At 34.4% G+C, this 15,810-nt stretch overlaps 2 protein-coding genes across 2 annotated transcripts; one reads left to right on the forward strand and one right to left on the reverse strand.

Annotated features, from left to right (window-relative positions):
* Positions 1–12,444: 12,444 nt before the first annotated feature.
* Positions 12,445–12,849, forward strand: LOC132066238 (uncharacterized). Its single transcript, XM_059459588.1, has one exon. The coding sequence runs from the start codon at positions 12,445–12,447 to the stop codon at positions 12,847–12,849; it is 405 nt and encodes a 134-aa protein (XP_059315571.1).
* A 1,656-nt stretch (positions 12,850–14,505) lies between these two features.
* Positions 14,506–15,305, reverse strand: LOC132066815 (uncharacterized). The gene has a single exon (XM_059460018.1). The coding sequence runs from the start codon at positions 15,286–15,288 to the stop codon at positions 14,542–14,544; it is 747 nt and encodes a 248-aa protein (XP_059316001.1). The 5' UTR covers positions 15,289–15,305; the 3' UTR covers positions 14,506–14,541.
* Between the last annotated feature and the right edge of the window lie 505 nt (positions 15,306–15,810).

Genomic DNA, 15,810 nt, shown 5'->3' on the forward strand with positions numbered 1-15,810 from the left:
TTCTCGAACACTTCAACTCAAAGTCCAATTTCATAATCTTAAGAAAGGTAGTTTTTCCATTAAGATCTATTGTAGAAGCAGACATGATCAGCTATAATTGATGATGAGCAATGATGAAGAAGAAGGAAACAGTATAGAGGTATTATCCCCTTTTGACTTGCAACTTTTGTGGTTTATAACATGCCCTTTCTTCTTCGACTAACTAAGCTAAACAAATAAATTCAAATAATTATCTTCAACAGTGGGTTGGAAGTTTCTTCATTTTCACCTAATTGTAATTATATTAATGCTTGGTCTCGATATCAAAACCGAAGTTTCAAGGTAATTTTTTTATGTATTTAACTTATCTATACTGAGGAATGAGGATGTTAAATAAGTAACTGCTCATAATAAGTAAAACTAGTTACCTAGTAAATAGATACTTTATAATAACATGTTAAACTATATTGCAATTTTCTTTTGAGTTATCATTGTATGTTAGTTATCATTGTATGCGAGTTAAATCTTTTGCTAGCCAGAAATTCATAAAGAGGATCCAAAAAAGATAGTAATGCCACTTCTATGATTTGAACTTTTAATCTAAGGCAATTTGAACTTCTTTTATCATTAAACTAGATTTTTTCTATCAACGACTTATGTAATAAAAAAATAATTACACAATACTCCCTCCATCCCAATATATGTGGGAAACTTTGGGATTCGAGATTTGAACAAATTTTTCTTTGACTATAATTTTTTTATATAGATATCCTTTTAATATTTTGAATTGTCAAATATTGTGACTTATACTGTTTTTTACGTAGTTTTCAACTTTATGTCAAAAAACTTTAACATTTTTTGTCTGAATATACAGTCAAAATTAACAGATTTGACTCTCGAAATTCGAAATGTGTCACATAAATTGGGACAAAAGTAGTAGTATTTTATTTGTGTGACAATTTCCTCGAAAGAGATTTTATTGAATCACTTCGGCTCCCTTTTAACTCTGCCGTCGATAGGAGAGGTGGAGGGGTTGAAATTTCCTTTTCACATAACGTCAAAACATATTACAAGTTAGTTTGATTTTTCACAAGTGAACAAAGAACCTGGATATATAATATGGAATTTAATTTGACAATTATTTGTGGAGCCCGATCGACAGTTAAAATTATGAATTCTAATGCTTCTTTAAGCTAAATAAAGGCTTAGTCTTTGAGTGTGTGTGTTTCTTTCCAAGGATGATGATGACTTGCACTAGTTTGGAGGCAACAGACTAAATAAAAAATTTCCGTCCATGGAATTTTGAAATGCCAATAATACATTAGTTTAGTAATTGGGTCGAGGCATCATGACAACAAAAAGAATATAGGTTTAGTTTAGTAATTGGGTTGAGGTATAATGACAACAAAAAGAATTTAGGTTTGACTTTTATTAAAGTACTCTCTCGTCCCATTTTATATGAAGGTATTTACTTAAAAGTTCATCCAGAAAGAGTACGTCTTTATTTTCTCAATGTGAAATTTTTATACGCACTGACATGTTTAAGATTATGCGTTTTAAAAGTTTTATAGTCACATAAATATTATGACATGTTTTAGACCGTAAATTTAAAATATCTTCTAACTTTTCTTAAATTTCATGTTAAATCAAACTATGACAAACAAAGTAAATCGAAGGAGTATGAATTCATGTCCATCTATTGTCTTGATGTTCTTGGTACCGTCTTTAGCCGTTGGTGACTTAAGATATGATTAAAAAGAATGGTATTAAGATCATACCACTAAAAACGATAGCGACAAATAAAGACAATAACAAAATAAAATACTCCTAAGTATTTATAATTTCTTCCATCAATTCCTTAATACCAGTCTCTTTGAGATCGCTAGGCATAGCTAGGAGTTAAACCTAGAGAAAGGAAGTATTCCCCAATGTAATCTTATTTACGTTTGAACTCAAATGTAGACTCCTAGATAAAGAATACTTGCTAGCTATAACTTTGCATCCATGTAGCCTCTTCAAATAGAGGACACCATTGTGAAGGACGAAGCTTTCAATTACTATTGAAAAGCCTTAGGGTTCGTTTGGTTGAGGTATAAAAAGAATTAATCCCAGCACAAAATCTCACGTAAGATGATAGAGTGTTTTATTGGGGTATATGAATAATTTTCCATCTTTAAATTTCATCATTGGCCTTATTGAATAAAATTCACATTAAAGAAAATTCACATTAAAGTGAGAACATCTATTCATTTTATACGAAATAGAAGATGAAATAAGAACATGTGTTTCACAAGGTTAAGGAAGTTGATAACCTGATGACAAGGGGCTAGCGACCGAATTCCCAGTAGCGGTCGTAACTATAACGGTTCTAAGGTAGCGAAATTCCTTATCGAGTACGCGCACGAAAGGCGTAACGATTTGGGCATTATCTCGGAGAGTGTCTCGGTAAAATAGAAATGTTTGTGAAGATGCGGACTACCTTCACCTAGACAGAAATACCCTATAAAGCTTCATTGTTCCCTAGACATCCACAGTTTTCTTAGGGTTCCCTCATCTAGGATCTCTAAGGAATAGGATGAAGTTGGCGAGATTAAACTATTTAATGACAAAGATGCCCTTTTAGAGTAATTAATTCACGTAATAACAACGAGGGATTCTCTTATTAGTTACTGTACAACCATACGTTTCATTATTAATCCCCGCATTCGTGGACAAACCACAAACAGGTCCCTAGATAACTTAACAAATTACACAATGGCATGATTCTCCTCATCGTCCAAGGGCAGGGAAACCAACTCGACGCCAGACTGTCCTCCCATTTCTAAGATTGCTGTTAGCAGCCGTCTAGTAGTTTATCCCTTCAAACCAACTAATGCTATTGAGTGTGCCAATCTTCATGAGAGGTTATATATAAGATGTAGGTATATACTTGTTTTCGAGAAAACTGGACCACATTCCACCATACTAAGAATGTATTAGGTTGGTTTAACCCAACAAACTGATTTAAGAAACGATGATTCAGCAGGACATCACGGGTACCAAGGTGCGAAAAATAGCTCTCATATGGTGACCCATGAAGAGTTAAGTGGACATACATGCTCGGTTGATGAATCTCTAAATAAGTTCACGAATTTTAGTGATTAACCATTTACGAAGAAAGAGACTAGACACTGCGGACTCATTCAGAAGTAGAAATTAAATGATACACATTAAAAGGCAGAAAAAAAGACTATACATTTAAAATGTACGAATGTACTCTTAAATCTTAATGATGAGTAAACTTTTATGAATAATATCACACCACGTTAAAAGTGCCAAATTTCATGGAGTAATAGATGCCTTATGTTTGTAATATAACATATATTCCGTATATCTTTTTACATATCAATACAACTGCATTTTTATTCAATATTCAACAACAGGAAGAAAAAGAGCAAAACCATTCAGCACACACATCTCTTCAACTAACACCAAGCACCACACACGTTTAAAGTAACAATACGATACAATACAATAGATCATAACCATTACACATTACCGTGATTCTTCTCATCATCCAAGGGCAGAGATACATACTCAGCGGCTCCGGCGAACTTGTCTCCGATCTCCAAGGGCATTTTTTCACCATTAAAGTCCTTACAATACATATAAAAAACAACGTTCCCCACAAGATACTGATTCATCATAAGAAATCCCATCACTGAACTCTCCATAGTTTGCAATATTACCCCCAAGCTCCTCCATTCATTACCCTTAGCTGCACCGACTATGACTAAAAACATTGAACCACATACCACCATTGATCCCATCAAAAGCCCGTATAAAAGCATCATTAACAAAGCTACACCTCTCTTCCCTTTTACTAAATAAGCACTTTTCCTCAGTGTTTCGAAACCATACTTTGATTCAACGACTGCTATCACATAACCTAATGACCAGTTAACCTGTAGCCATATCAGAACTGGTACGAGCATGATCAACCCCACAATAACCAAAAACAAGAAGTTATTCGAGTCCTTTTCGTCGTATTTGAGTTCAAGTAATCCGAAAGATTCAAGAACTTGGACTGAAAAGATAAAGACAAGGGAGAAAACAAGAATAATTGAAAAGAAAATGGTTTGCGAAACGATAAAGGTGGAGATAAGTGGGAAGAAGGAATTTCTGATAGATTTAATAGATGAAACAAGGTAGATAGGTCTATCATGGTATGCATGAACTGCGCAATGTGTAATTGTGGCTACGGCACAAAGGAATAACAGGACTGTGAACAGAGTGTATACTAAGGGTATAATAATTTCAAAGCTGGAAAGCGATATATGGGATTGAAGTTTAGTGAAACTAGTGAAATGATAATCGGGATGAAAGAGGGCGAGGTGGAAACAAGGATATATAACTAGAGTTAAAAAGATAGGCAAGAGGAAGATGATTGAAAGTGCATAAAAATGGTAAGAGTGAGATTTCATTAAAAGCGCGGTTGATTTAAAGATCTCTCTCCATGAGCTAAGATTTTCTGTAGAAGCAGACATCAGATATGAATGATGATGAACAATGATGATGAAGATGATCGTGGTGAAATTGGGGAAAATGAAGAAAACAGTACACGGATATTATCTCCTTTTGACTTATGCAACTTTTTGGTTCATAGCATTCATTTTCTTCTTTGACTGACTATAAGCTAAATAACTACTCCTTTGTTTCAATTTATGTGAACCTATTTCATTTTTAATTCATGCCAAAATAAATGACCTCTTTCATAATTTAGAAACAAATTCACTTTATGAAATAATTTAGAGCCACACAAATATTCAAGACTTATTTTGAACCACAAGTTTCAAAAGTCTTTACTCTTTCTTAAATGTCGTGCCCAGTCAAATGGGTTCACATAATTTGAAACGGAGAAAGTATTAAAATAGAAGTAGTCGTCTTCAACAATGACATTGAAAATTTCTTCATTTCACGTAGTCGTTATATTAAGAGATAATGGTAAAAACATCGTCTGATAGTTAAGGTGTGTTTTAATACATAGATAGTGATAGTTTAGTTAGAAAAAGGAAATATTTGATAGTTGGAGTGGGAAAAGAGAATATTTGATAGTTGGAGTGTGAAACTCGCGAAAAAGTAATAGTTTAGGTGTGTTTTTAACAATTAACTCTTATATTAATGTTTGGTCTCGATATTATAAAACTGAAGTTTCAAGGTAATGTTTTTCTAAGGAAAAATTAACTTATCTATACTGAGGATGTTAAGAATTTCCCGCTATTGATTTAACTTGTTTAACATGTTATTTGCATTATTATACGCCTGCCAGTCCTAGTGCAATATATTGTTTCCTTAAACTATCGTATCATTTTTAAGATAACTATAAATGATTGTTCATAATTAGGAACTAGTTCCAGAGTAAATAGATAATCTATTATAACATGTTATATTACAGTGATAATAAATTTTTTTTTTTTTTTGAGTTATCTTTATATGTAAGTCAAATTTTTTGCGGAGTCATAAATTCATAAAGTTGATTCAAAAAATTAGTAGAGTGTAATCTAAGACAATTTTTTTAATTCCTTTGTCATTAAATTAATTTTTTTTCTATGAACGACTTGTATAATAAAAAAAGTAAAAATATATATATATATATATATATATATATAGTATTTATTAGTGTAATTTCCTCGAAAGAGATTCAATCGAATCACTTCGGCTCCCTTTTATCTCCGCCATTGATAGTGGAGGTGGAGGGGTTGGGATTTCCTTTTCACATATCGTCAAAGCATACGTACAAGTTAGTTTGATTTTTTACTAGTGAACAAAGAACATAGATATATATTATGGAATTTAATTTGACAATTATTTGTGGAGCCCGACAATTAAAATAATGAATTCTAATGCTTCTTTAGGATAAATAAAGACGTAGACTTTTGAGTGTGTTTCTTTCTTTCCGAGGATGATGATCTATGCAAATATTTTCCTTCCGTGGAGTTTTGAAACGCCAACGATATAGTATTACTTTAGTAATTAGATTGAGGTATCATGACGATCGAGAGAAGTTAGGTTTGAATTCTATTTAAATTATGAATTTATGTCCATTTCTCGTGTTGATGTTCTTGGTACTAGCCTTCAGCCTTTGGTGACTCAATTGTAAGGATTTTCACAAATCATAGACCTTAAAACATAAACAATCTAACTTGAAATTCTATCAATTATTCAGGAACGTGGAACTTCATGATTTTCACATAAACTTACAACAACGATAATTCAGTCAAGAAAACATATCAGAATCGGCCATATAGTATTCTTGACTTGAATCGAAGCGAAAGAACTTGATCTTCAGTTCTTGACTTAATAAGTTTTTCTTTTCTCTCTCTTTACCTTATGCGTTCTATTCAGAATACCGTAGATGGGGTAGGTAATTCCCTTTAATAGGCAGAGAGAGGGACCAAGCGGTTATTTCTCACTCCTCATCAAAGTGGGTAATGGGAGTTATTATAAAATTAGGATTTAACAATTATTTATTAAACCAAAAAATAATATTAAATGTGGGCCATGAACTAATATACGTGGGCCATAAAAATTAACATTCTCCCACTTGGCACACGTAACATTATTCACTTAACGGTTTAATAAAATTTCAATCATAATGTGCACATATGCTAAATCCAACATCATTTGTTGTTTGAATAAATCAACTAATATGAGTTATGGGGGTCATACATCAGGAACAACAATTTTATAAGAAGTGCAGGGTAGAGGAATTTGCACCCTAACATCTTTAATTTCCAGATTACGCGGTACTTCACTCCCACTAACTTCACCATTCTCAATGAACCTAGCATTTCCAGTTTTAACTATTCTCATACTATGATTAGGACAGTAAAATCTATACCCTTTTGATTTTTCTGCATAACCAATGAAGAAACCACTGATTGTTCTTGAATCCAGTTTCTTTTCTTGTGGGTTATAAACTCTAACTTCTGTCGGGCAACCCCAAACATGCAGGTGCCGCAAACTAGGTTTCCTACCAGTCCACAGTTCAAAAGGTGTCTTTGAAACTGCTTTACTAGGAACCCTATTTAGCAAATAAACGACAGTTCTTAAAGTGTACTTTCACAACGAAATGAGTAAAGATGAATTACTTAACATACTCCTAACCATATCCATTAATGTACGATTATGCCTTTCTGCTACACCATTTTGTTATGGCGTGCCAGGCATTGTGTATTGAGCACATATGCCACGTTTTTCTAGGAATTTGGCAAATGGACCAGGATGTTGTCCAGTTTCACCCTTAGCTGCACCGACTATGACTAAAACATTGAACCACATACCACCATTAATCCCATATTACAAGTCCATATAAAAGCATCATTAACAAAGCTACCCATCTCTTCCCTTTTACTAAATAAGCACTTCTCCTCAGTGTTTCGAAACGACACTTTGATTCAACAACTGCTATCACATAACCTAGAGACCAGTTTACCTGTAGCCATATCAGAAGTGTTACGAGCATGATCAACCCGATAATAACCAAAAACAAGAAGTTATTCGAGTCCTTCTCGCCATATTTGAGTTCAAGTAATCTGAAAGATTCAAGAACTTGGACTTGAAAAATAAAGACAAGGGAGGAAAAAAGAATGATTGAAATGAAAATGGTTTGCGAAACGATAAAGGTGGAGATAAGTGGGAAGAAGGAATTTCTGATAGATTTAATAGACGAAACAAGGTTTATAGGTCTATCATGGTATGCATGAACCGCGCTATATGTAATTGTGGCTACGGCTAACAGGACTGTGAATAGAGTGTATACAGGGGTCGTTTGGTGCATGGTATAGGCTGGGATATCCCAGCGCTAATTTTTTGTACAGTGTTTGGTAGGAGGTATAGATAAATTTATACCTCCTATCAAACAAGGTACAAAATGAAGCGTAATCCCAAGGATGGGATATCCCTTCTTATCCCACTTATCCCGGGATTATTTTATACCATCTTTTAGATGGTATAAAATAATCCCAAGAGATGGGATAAATTAGTAATCCCGGGATAATTTTGACTACTTACCAAACGATCACTAAGGGGTCGTTTGATGCATGGTATAGGTTGGGATATCCCAGCGCTAATTTTTTGTACAGTGTTTGATAGGAGATATAGATAAATTTATACCTCCTACCAAACACGGTACAAAATAAAGCATAATCCCAAGGATGGGATATCCCTTCTTATCCCACTTATCCCGGGATTATTTTATACCATCTAAAAGATGAGATAAATTATAATCTCGGGATAATTTTGGCTACCTACCAACGATCAAGGGTATAACAATTTTAAAGCTGGAAAGCGATATATGGGGTTGAAGTTTAGTGAAACTAGTGAAATGATAATCGGGATGAAAGAGGGCGAGGTGGAAACAAGGATATATAACTAGAGTTAAAAAGATAGGCAAAAGAAAGAGGATTGAAAGTGCATAGAAATGGTAAGAGTGAGATTTGATTAAGAGCACGGTTGACTTAAGGATCTCTCTCCAAGTGCTAAGATTTTCTGTAGAAGAAGACATCAGATATGAATGATGATGAACAATAATGATGATGAAGAAGATGATCACTCTGAAATTTGGGAAAATGAAGGAAACAGAATAGAGATATTATCCCCTTTTGACTTATTATGCAACTTTTGTGGTTCATAGCATGCCTTTTCATTTTTGACTAACTATAAGCTAAACAAATAGAGTAGTATTAAAATAGGAGTAATTGTCTTCAACAATGACACTGAAAGTTTCTTCATTTCACGCAGTGGCGGATCTAAAATTTTTACCAAGTGGGTTCAATATATAAGAAATATATAAATAACACTGTATATACATATATATTTTTTAAAAACAAATTAAATATACATGTATATACAATGTTATTTTTCAACGAAGTGGGTTCATATGAACCCACTTGAAACCACATAGGACCGCTCCTGATTTCACGTAGTCGTTATATTAAGAGATAATGATAAAAACACGTCTGATAGTTGAGGTGTGTTTTAATATATTGTTAGCAGCGGAATTATCGGTTAATAATGAAGAAATACGAAATCGATTTTGGGGAAAATTAGAGAGAGAAATTTCTTATTAAGTGAATAGCAAAATCTGATTACATAAGAAATGGGCCTATCCTTTTTATATGTGGACCCAATATTCGGACTAGTACAATAATACAATGTGGGCCAAGCCCAGTACAAATAATGAATTCAGAAACTTCATAATATGCGTATAACTAATCAGGATGAGGTGGAATAGGTCCAACACCCCCCCTCAAGTTGGAGGGGGATAGCACTCCTAACTTGTGAAGAAAAGCATGGTGAGCAGCACCTGGGAGGGACTTGGTGAAAAGGTCAGCTAGCTGTGTAGATGAGGAAGTGTGATGTAAAGAAAGCAGACCCTCAGTAAGCTTGGACCTAACGAAATGACAATCAAGCTCAATATGTTTAGTCCGTTCATGGAAAACAGGATTTTTAGCAATATGTATAGCAGCCTGGCTGTCACAAAGAAAGAGGAATAGGAGAAGAACAAGAAACACCCAAATCACCAAGGAGCCGAGACAACCAAGTAAGATCAGCAGCAGCCCTGCTCATGGCTCTGTATTCAGCCTCAGCTGAAGACATGGAAACAACCTGTTGTTTCTTCGCTTTCCAACCAATAAGACTGCCACCAAGAAGCACACAATAACCAGTGACAGATCTCTCCTCAGAATCGGGACGGATGCCCGGTCAACATCATTACAAGAAGTGGCACCAAAGAGAGATCAGCAGCATTGTTGAAGAAAATACCATGAGAAGAGGTGTTTATGAAATTACCACCTGGTTATACCCCCCCCTTCTTCCTCCTCCACATTGGTTTGCAAGTTACAAAAATCCCTTTATGGTTTGCGGCAGGCCTCCAGGCAGTGGTATGCTAAACTGTCCCAGGCTCTTTCCTCCAGAGGTTAGCAGCGGAATTATCGGTTAATAATGAAGAAATACGAAATCGATTTTGGGGAAAATTAGAGAGAGAAATTTCTTATTAAGTGAATAGCAAAATCTGATTACATAAGAAATGGGCCTATCCTTTTTATATGTGGACCCAATATTCGGACTAGTACAATAATACAATGTGGGCCAAGCCCAGTACAAATAATGAATTCAGAAACTTCATAATATGCGTAAAACTAATCAGGATGAGGTGGAATAGGTCCAACATATATAGATAGTGATAGTTTAGATAGAAAAAGGGAATATTTGATAATTGGAGTGTGAAACTCGTGAAAAAGTGATAGTTCAGGTGTTTTTTTGATCATTAACTCTTATATTAATGTTTGGTCTCGATATTATAAAACTGAAGTTTCAAGGTAATGTTTTTTTTTTTAAAAAAAAAATAACTTATCTAAGAATTTCCCACTATTGATTTAGCTTGTTTAACATGTTATTTGCATTATTATGCGCCTCCCAGTCCTAGTGCAATATATTTTTTCCTTAAACTATCATATCATTTTTAAGATAACTATAAATGATTGTTCATAATTAGGAACTAGTTACAGAGTAAATAGATAATCTATTATAACATGTTATATTACCGTGATAATAATTTTTTTTTTGAGTTATCATTATATGTAATTAAGTCAAATCTTTTGCGGAGTCATAAATTCATAAAGTTGATTCAAAAAATTAGTAGAGCGTCACACTCTATGATTTGAACTTTTAATCTATGACAAGTTTTTAATTCCTCTGTCATTAAATTATTATTTTTTCTATGAACGACTTGTATAATATATATATATATAGTATTTTATTCGTGTAATTTACTCGAAAGAGATTCAATCGAATCACTTCGGCTCCCTTTTAACTCCGCCATTGATAGGGGAGGTGGAGGGGTTGGGATTTCCTTTTCACATAACGTCAAAGCATATGTACAAGTTAGTTTGATTTTTTACTCGTGAACAAAGAACATAGATATATACTATGGAATTTAATTTGACAATTATTTGTGGAGCCCGACCAGAAAAATAATGAATTCTAATGCTTCTTTAAGCTAAATAAAGACGTAGTCTTTGAGTGTGTTTCTTTCTAAGGATGATGATCTAGTGTTTCTTTCTAAGGATGATGATCTATGCAAATATTTTCCTTCCGTGGAGTTTTGAAACGCCAACAGTATAGTATTACTTTAGTAATTAGATTGAGGTATCATGACGATCATATCAACAGAAGTTAGGTTTGAATTCTATTTAAATTATGAATTTATGTCCATTTCTCGTGTTGATGTTCTTGGCACGGAGCTAGGTAGGCTCCAGAAGGTTCATCCGGACCCTCTCGGCGAAAAATTATAGTATATATATAAGGTTAAAAAAAAAATTTTTATGTGTATATATAGTAGATGTTGAACCACCTTGGCTTCTTCGTTTATTTATTTCTTCATATTTTTGAACCTCCTAGATGAAAATCCTGACTCCGTCACTAATTCTTGGTACTAGTCTTCAGCCTTTTGGTGACTCAATAAGACAAAAAAAGCAATAATTTCGTAGACTCCTTTGCCGATTTTGCCTTCATATGCTAATCTTCCTTGTAGTTATAATATTATATTTACTTTCCTTATTTCCGATTAAAGATAAAATAATTACAACATTGATAAAATAATTACAACATTTCACTACGGTACCCTTGGAGTGCGACCAAATATTAATATCACGACTTGGTCTTGGTCAAATTACAACTGGAGCAACTTTCAATGCCCCTGTTGAAAATTATGCATTTGAATGTTTCTTGAGCCAATACAGCTAATACTACAAATAGTCAAAGATAGGGCTAATAAGAACTAATATCTCAAACTGTTTCTTTCATTTTTCATTTCACCAGCATTCATCTTAGTCTTCATTGATCTTTGCTCATCATCCAACTCCAATGTCGTTTGCTGCTACAGAAAATGGTAGCCTATGGAGAGAGATCCTTGAATCAACCGCGCGCATAATCAGATCTCACTCTCTCCATTTCTATGCCCTTTCGAGCCTTTTCCTCTTGCCTATCTTTTTCACTCTCGTCGTATATCCTTCTTTCCACCTCGCCCTCTTTCATCCCGATTATAATTTCACCAGTTCCATTCAACCTCAATTTTCCCACTTTTTCCTAATATCCAGTTTCGAAGTTATTTTATCCATAGTGTACATTCTGTTTGTGGTCCTCTTTTTCCTCTGTGCTCTAGCCACAACTACATATAGCGCGGTTCAAGCATACCATGGTAGACCTATCAGCCTTGTTTCGTCATTTAAATCTATCAAAAATTCCTTCTTCCCCCTTCTCTCTACCTTTATCGTTTCGCATACCATTTTCATTTCAATCACGCTCGTATTCGTCCTTGTCTTAGTCTTTTTACTCCAAATTCTTCAAAATCTTGGATTAATTGAACTCAAATACGACTCGAATCACTTTTTTTTCCCTGTCATTCTTGTGCTCGTACCGATTATGTTATGGCTACGGGTAAACTGGTCATTAGCTTATGTGATAGCAGTGGTTGAATCCAAATGTGGTTACGAAACACTGAGGAGAAGTGCGAATTTGGTGAAGGGGATGAGATGGATAGCTTTTTGGACACATTTGTTTTACGGGCTTACTATAGGAGGAATGGTGATTGGCACTAACGTCCTTTTTGTTCTTTTGGGTGAAATGAAGGGTGATAAATGGAAGAGTTTTTCAGTGATCTCGCAAACTGTTCAGTGTTCGGTGCTAGGATCTTTGGCAATGAATCAGTTTCTTGTATTGAATGTGGTATTGTATATGTATTGCAAGGACTTGAAAGGCGAAAAAGTGCCTTTTGAATACGTATATCTGCCCTCGGACGATGAGAAGAACAATCATGCTATTGTGTAGTAATCAGTTTAATTTCTCTAGATATTGTGTAAACTTTGGTTTGTCTTCATAGAAAGATTAATGTGGGGTACGTATTAATTGAAGAGATCGTGTGAGCCAAATAGTTTTGCTTTTTTTTCCTGCTGTTGAATAATGAATGTAAATGTACCATCGTTGTATTGATATGTAAAAAGTATGAAAGTACATGTTATATTACGTTAAAACATTTATTACTGTCACGACCCAAAGTCTCTAGCCACGACTGATACCTAGCGAGCTACTATTTGCTAGGTAAACCATCACGATAATCCAATGAAAACATCAAAATAGTCTGAAACAAATCCGTGAGCGTACATGTATGAAAGAAACACTCAAAGCAGCGAAATTCTAAAATAATTACAATGTCTGACAATGTAGCCCAAACACAAATACATACTGTGAAGGAACATCTAAGATAGACCAAATACATAGTCTGGATACATAATCTGAAAAGAAAAGAAAGTGCACAGAATGGGGTTGAAGCTGCTTTACGAACCAACATTACTAGTCAATTTGACTTCTTGTTTTTTCACCTGTTATGCGGTATTCGCATTGAAGATCGACTAATTTCGGATTCACGCCGGGAAGTCCATATTAAACAACTTCATATCCAAAGCTAAAAGTCAGAATATACGATTAAAGATGATAGAATATTTACCACTTCACCACAACTCTATGTTGTTAAACTGAGCAAAGAACATAGATACATTTTATACAACGATCATTTATGGAGCGTCAACACATAATGAATCCTAATGCTTGTTGAAGCTAAATACAGACCTAAAAGCACTATATAAATTCTTGAGTGTCTTTCTTTCATTCCAAGGATTGATCTATGCAAATTTGAATTGCCCTAGTTTAGCCGTTAGGGGCACCTAATTAACTAAATAAAAAATGTCTTCTAAGATGTCAATAATACATTATTTTAGAAGTTGAGGGAGGTGATTAGACAAGACATGGCACAACTTCAGCTAACTGAGGACATGATCTTAGATAGAAAGGTATGGAGGTCGAGAACTAGGATAGAAGGTTAGTAGGTAGCGGGATTCAATTATTGTGTAGACTCTTATGCTTCGATGTATATTACTATTTATTGCTTCATTTGTTTTGCCTCTTGGCTTGTTATTAGCAATATTATTTAGTACTCACATAGTTTCTTACTCTTCGATGTGCATTAACATTTGCTGAAACATTTGTGAGGTATGTTGCTATTTTACTGCTATACTTTTTGTACCTGCTTCGAAGTACACTTCTGTTCCTTTCACTTTCTTTTCTCTTCTTTCCCTCTCTTTTCCTTTCTTTGAGCCGAGGGTCTTTCGAAAATAGCCCTTTGCCTCACAAAGGCAGAAGTAAGGTCTGCTTACATCCTACGCTCCCCATACCCCACTTGTGGGATCACACTGGATATGTTGATATTGTTGTTTTAGCCGGTAGTATGATGATTAAGAAAACTCGATCATAATAGATTAAAAATAATTATATGTTCTTGGGTTAATATTCTTTACTTACACACCAAACACTAGAAAAAAAAGTAAGAAACTCACTTATTTTTTTTTAAAGAAAAAAAAAACAACACATTTTCCTTCATACCAAACACACTCTAAGTACCACACACTTTTAATCTTTTGTATGAAAAACAAACCAAATTTTATAAAGTATGATTTCTAAAATAAATTAAACAAGTTGCACAATACCATGATTATTCTCATCATCCAAATCCAATGGCAGAGATATATACTTGCTAGCAAGCACATCTCTGATCTCGGAGGGCAAATTTTCTCCATTCAAATCCTTGTAATACATATACAAAACCACGTTCCCCACAAGATACTGATTCATCATCACATATCCCATCAATGAACTCTGCATAATTTGGAACATCACCCCGAAGCTCGTGATCAACTGATTACCCTTCGCTGCACCCGCTATGACAAAAATTATTGAACCGCCAACCATCATGAATCCCATCATAAACCCGTATAATACCATCATCGACATAACTATCGGTCTTTTTCCCTTTACCAAATAGGAGATTCTCCTCAGTGTTTCGAAACCCCATTTGGACTCAACCAGTGCCACAACATAAGCTAAAAACCAATTTACCTGCAGCCAGAGCAGAAAAGGTTCGAGCACAGCCAACGCGAAAATAGCAAAAAACAACAAGTGATTGAAATCATATTTGAGTTCAATGAATCCGAGAGCTTGAAGAATTTGGACTGAGAAAACCAAAACTAGCGCGAAAAGAAGAGTGATTGAAATGAACATTACATGCGAAACGATAAAGGTGGAGAGAAGGGGGACGAATGAATTTCTGATAGATTTAATAGACGAAATGAGGTTGATAGGTTTACCATAGGATGCATGAACCGCGCTATATGTAAATGCGGCTACGGCACAACGGCAAAGGAGGACTAAAAACATAGTGCACACTATGGGTACTATAATTTCGAAAGTGGAAAGGGAAAATTGGGAAAATTTAGGCTGAGCAAAACTAGTGAAATCATAATCTTATCTATCTGTCACTCTATAGTTTTTTAGAGTTTAAAATTCATTAGAATCCGTTTTTTCTTCTGAATTCCGTTTTTATTTTATTTCTATCTGTTGGATTGGGCTCGACTGAAATGTTTGGGTTTTGGCCATACTATGTATTCATTGAAGATTTTAATGAAAAATGGCCATGCGTGCATATAATATAATTTAAAAATTAACCACATTCGTTTCAATCGTAACCAGATTTTGTGCAAAAGTTAATTAAAACATTTCAAGTGTAATCAATTTGAAAATAATTGTAATTGAAGCCAAAGTGATGTAAAAAATGATACACGGCGAGAGTGAAAAAGATAGGCAAGAGGAAGAGGATTGAAAGTGCAAGAAAATGGTTAGAATTAGCTTTGAATATGAGCTTCGTTGATTTTAGGATCTCTCCACATAGGCTATGATTTT

This window comes from Lycium ferocissimum, chromosome 8 (genome assembly GCF_029784015.1).
Source record: "Lycium ferocissimum isolate CSIRO_LF1 chromosome 8, AGI_CSIRO_Lferr_CH_V1, whole genome shotgun sequence".
Lineage (NCBI taxonomy): Eukaryota > Viridiplantae > Streptophyta > Magnoliopsida > Solanales > Solanaceae > Lycium > Lycium ferocissimum.

Coding starts and splice junctions, on each gene's coding strand:
- LOC132066238 (XM_059459588.1), top strand. CDS start 12,445: ATGTTATGGCTACGGGTAAACTGGTCATTAGCTTATGTGATAGCAGTG.
- LOC132066815 (XM_059460018.1), bottom strand. CDS start 15,288: ATGTTTTTAGTCCTCCTTTGCCGTTGTGCCGTAGCCGCATTTACATAT.